Raw genomic sequence first — 1569 nt, forward strand, 5'->3', positions numbered from 1 at the left:
CCCCACTCTCTCCCCACTCTCTCTCTCTCTCTCTCTGCTAGTCTTATGCTACCGATTTATTTTATGTCTTCCATACTTCTTCTCCTCAACCCATTAACGTAAGATTACTTTATTCCTCCTCTATTTCGTTGTGTTATTTACTTTTTTCAGTAAAATGTAACTTGGTGTTAATATTAGTTTGATGTTTTGTGTGAATTTGGTGGTAGCCCGGGTCTCAGATTTGTGCATATCTTGTCATTATCCTCTGCAAGCCAGTTCAGCTGTTTTCGTTTTCTCTGTGTTTGTTACATTTACATTGCTGTGAGGGTATAGTAAAACAACCAATAATGAAATATAAATTATTTAGGCATATAACTGAAAAAGGGAACATAAAGCTTACTGGTAGGCCTACTAAATCCACTGGCGCGTTTGGGTAGCGTGTACATTTTTAAGAGGTTTGTGAAAGCATTGTGTTATATCATGAGGATCAAGAAATTGATAAAATAGTTTGTGTCTAATAGTAATATTTTACTTTAAACAGTTAAATTTAGAAATACAAAATATGACATTGACATTCATAAATCATAACTATTGTACGTGCAAGTGTAAACAAATATGATAGTCGTAAGAAATTTAAGAAACTGCACACGTTCCCTAGAGAGCAAAAATCTAAAAAAAATGCTTATCTCGCATGGGCACTGATTTATTTTAATTTATTTATAATTATTTTCTATGTAAGGATATGATCAGTAATGTTTCTCCTTCTGTTTAGGTTTTAGGTAGCTAGCTTTATTGTGCTCCATACCAATGTATTTCATGACAACAGCAGAAGCACCCTTGAGATGTTGCGATACTTGTGACGTGTGGAAGATTTAACAACCAGCCAGTATCGTCTGTTTTATCGCCTGCGTTTTGAAGATGGCTCATTAGGAAGTTGAATCGACAGCTGTGTCCACAGTTGCTGATTACAAGAGAAGGGAATGAACCTAATCAACAAAGTGAAACCAAAGTGGAAGAGGCATTAATTTAATTAAACCTAGTCCTTTAACAAAAATATGCTCAGATATTACATTGTTTTAAGATGACCCTTGGCTTCTCAAAAGGTGCAAAGTTGTGGTAATTTTTGACAGCGAACCTATTCCATCTTCACATTGGTAGATTAATTATTGTTAATTACACATTTTTGTAATCTACATCTGGGTATATCACTTTTTTTTTGCTGTGTCCTGAGTTGATGTGAGAATAGGAGTAATTTAATTTTTAGCATGGTGTACGCACACGTTAATACTGACAATGATTTATCGTTTGAATATCACTCCATACAATTATCGACATAACGTTTAGATAACCAATTTGCTTTTTCAAAATTGCATCAATTTCCAAAATTCCAACACTAAATGTCTGTTTGATAAACAGGATTACAGTATTCAGTAGGAAATCGTGTTCAATTACATTTTACAGTCCTCAATAATATTATTAATAATAACAGTAGAAACTAAAAAAAAAAAAAGATAAATAAAAATAACAAGAGGTGATCCGCTCGAGAGCGGATCACCAATAAAAATATGCTTTGCAATAGATATATCCTAT

At 33.3% G+C, this 1569-nt stretch overlaps 1 protein-coding gene across 4 annotated transcripts in view; it reads left to right on the forward strand.

Annotated features, from left to right (window-relative positions):
• LOC117121776 (popeye domain-containing protein 2-like) overlaps positions 1–1476 on the forward strand; it is a 29915-nt gene extending 28439 nt beyond the window's left edge. For 2 of the 4 annotated variants that reach the window (XM_033267084.1, XM_033267086.1), the window contains 2 exons: positions 386–434; positions 752–1476. In XM_033267084.1, coding sequence (XP_033122975.1) covers positions 386–434; positions 752–758 — 56 coding nt within the window. In that variant the 3' untranslated portion in view covers positions 759–1476. The remainder of the gene's footprint in view (positions 1–385; positions 435–751) is intronic. The other 2 variants (XM_033267085.1, XM_033267087.1) reach the window with 1 other exon arrangement.
• The last annotated feature ends 93 nt before the right edge of the window (positions 1477–1569 follow it).

Source organism: Anneissia japonica, unplaced genomic scaffold (genome assembly GCF_011630105.1).
Source record: "Anneissia japonica isolate Jap-2015-1 unplaced genomic scaffold, ASM1163010v1 scaffold3436_len560460_cov161, whole genome shotgun sequence".
Lineage (NCBI taxonomy): Eukaryota > Metazoa > Echinodermata > Crinoidea > Comatulida > Comatulidae > Anneissia > Anneissia japonica.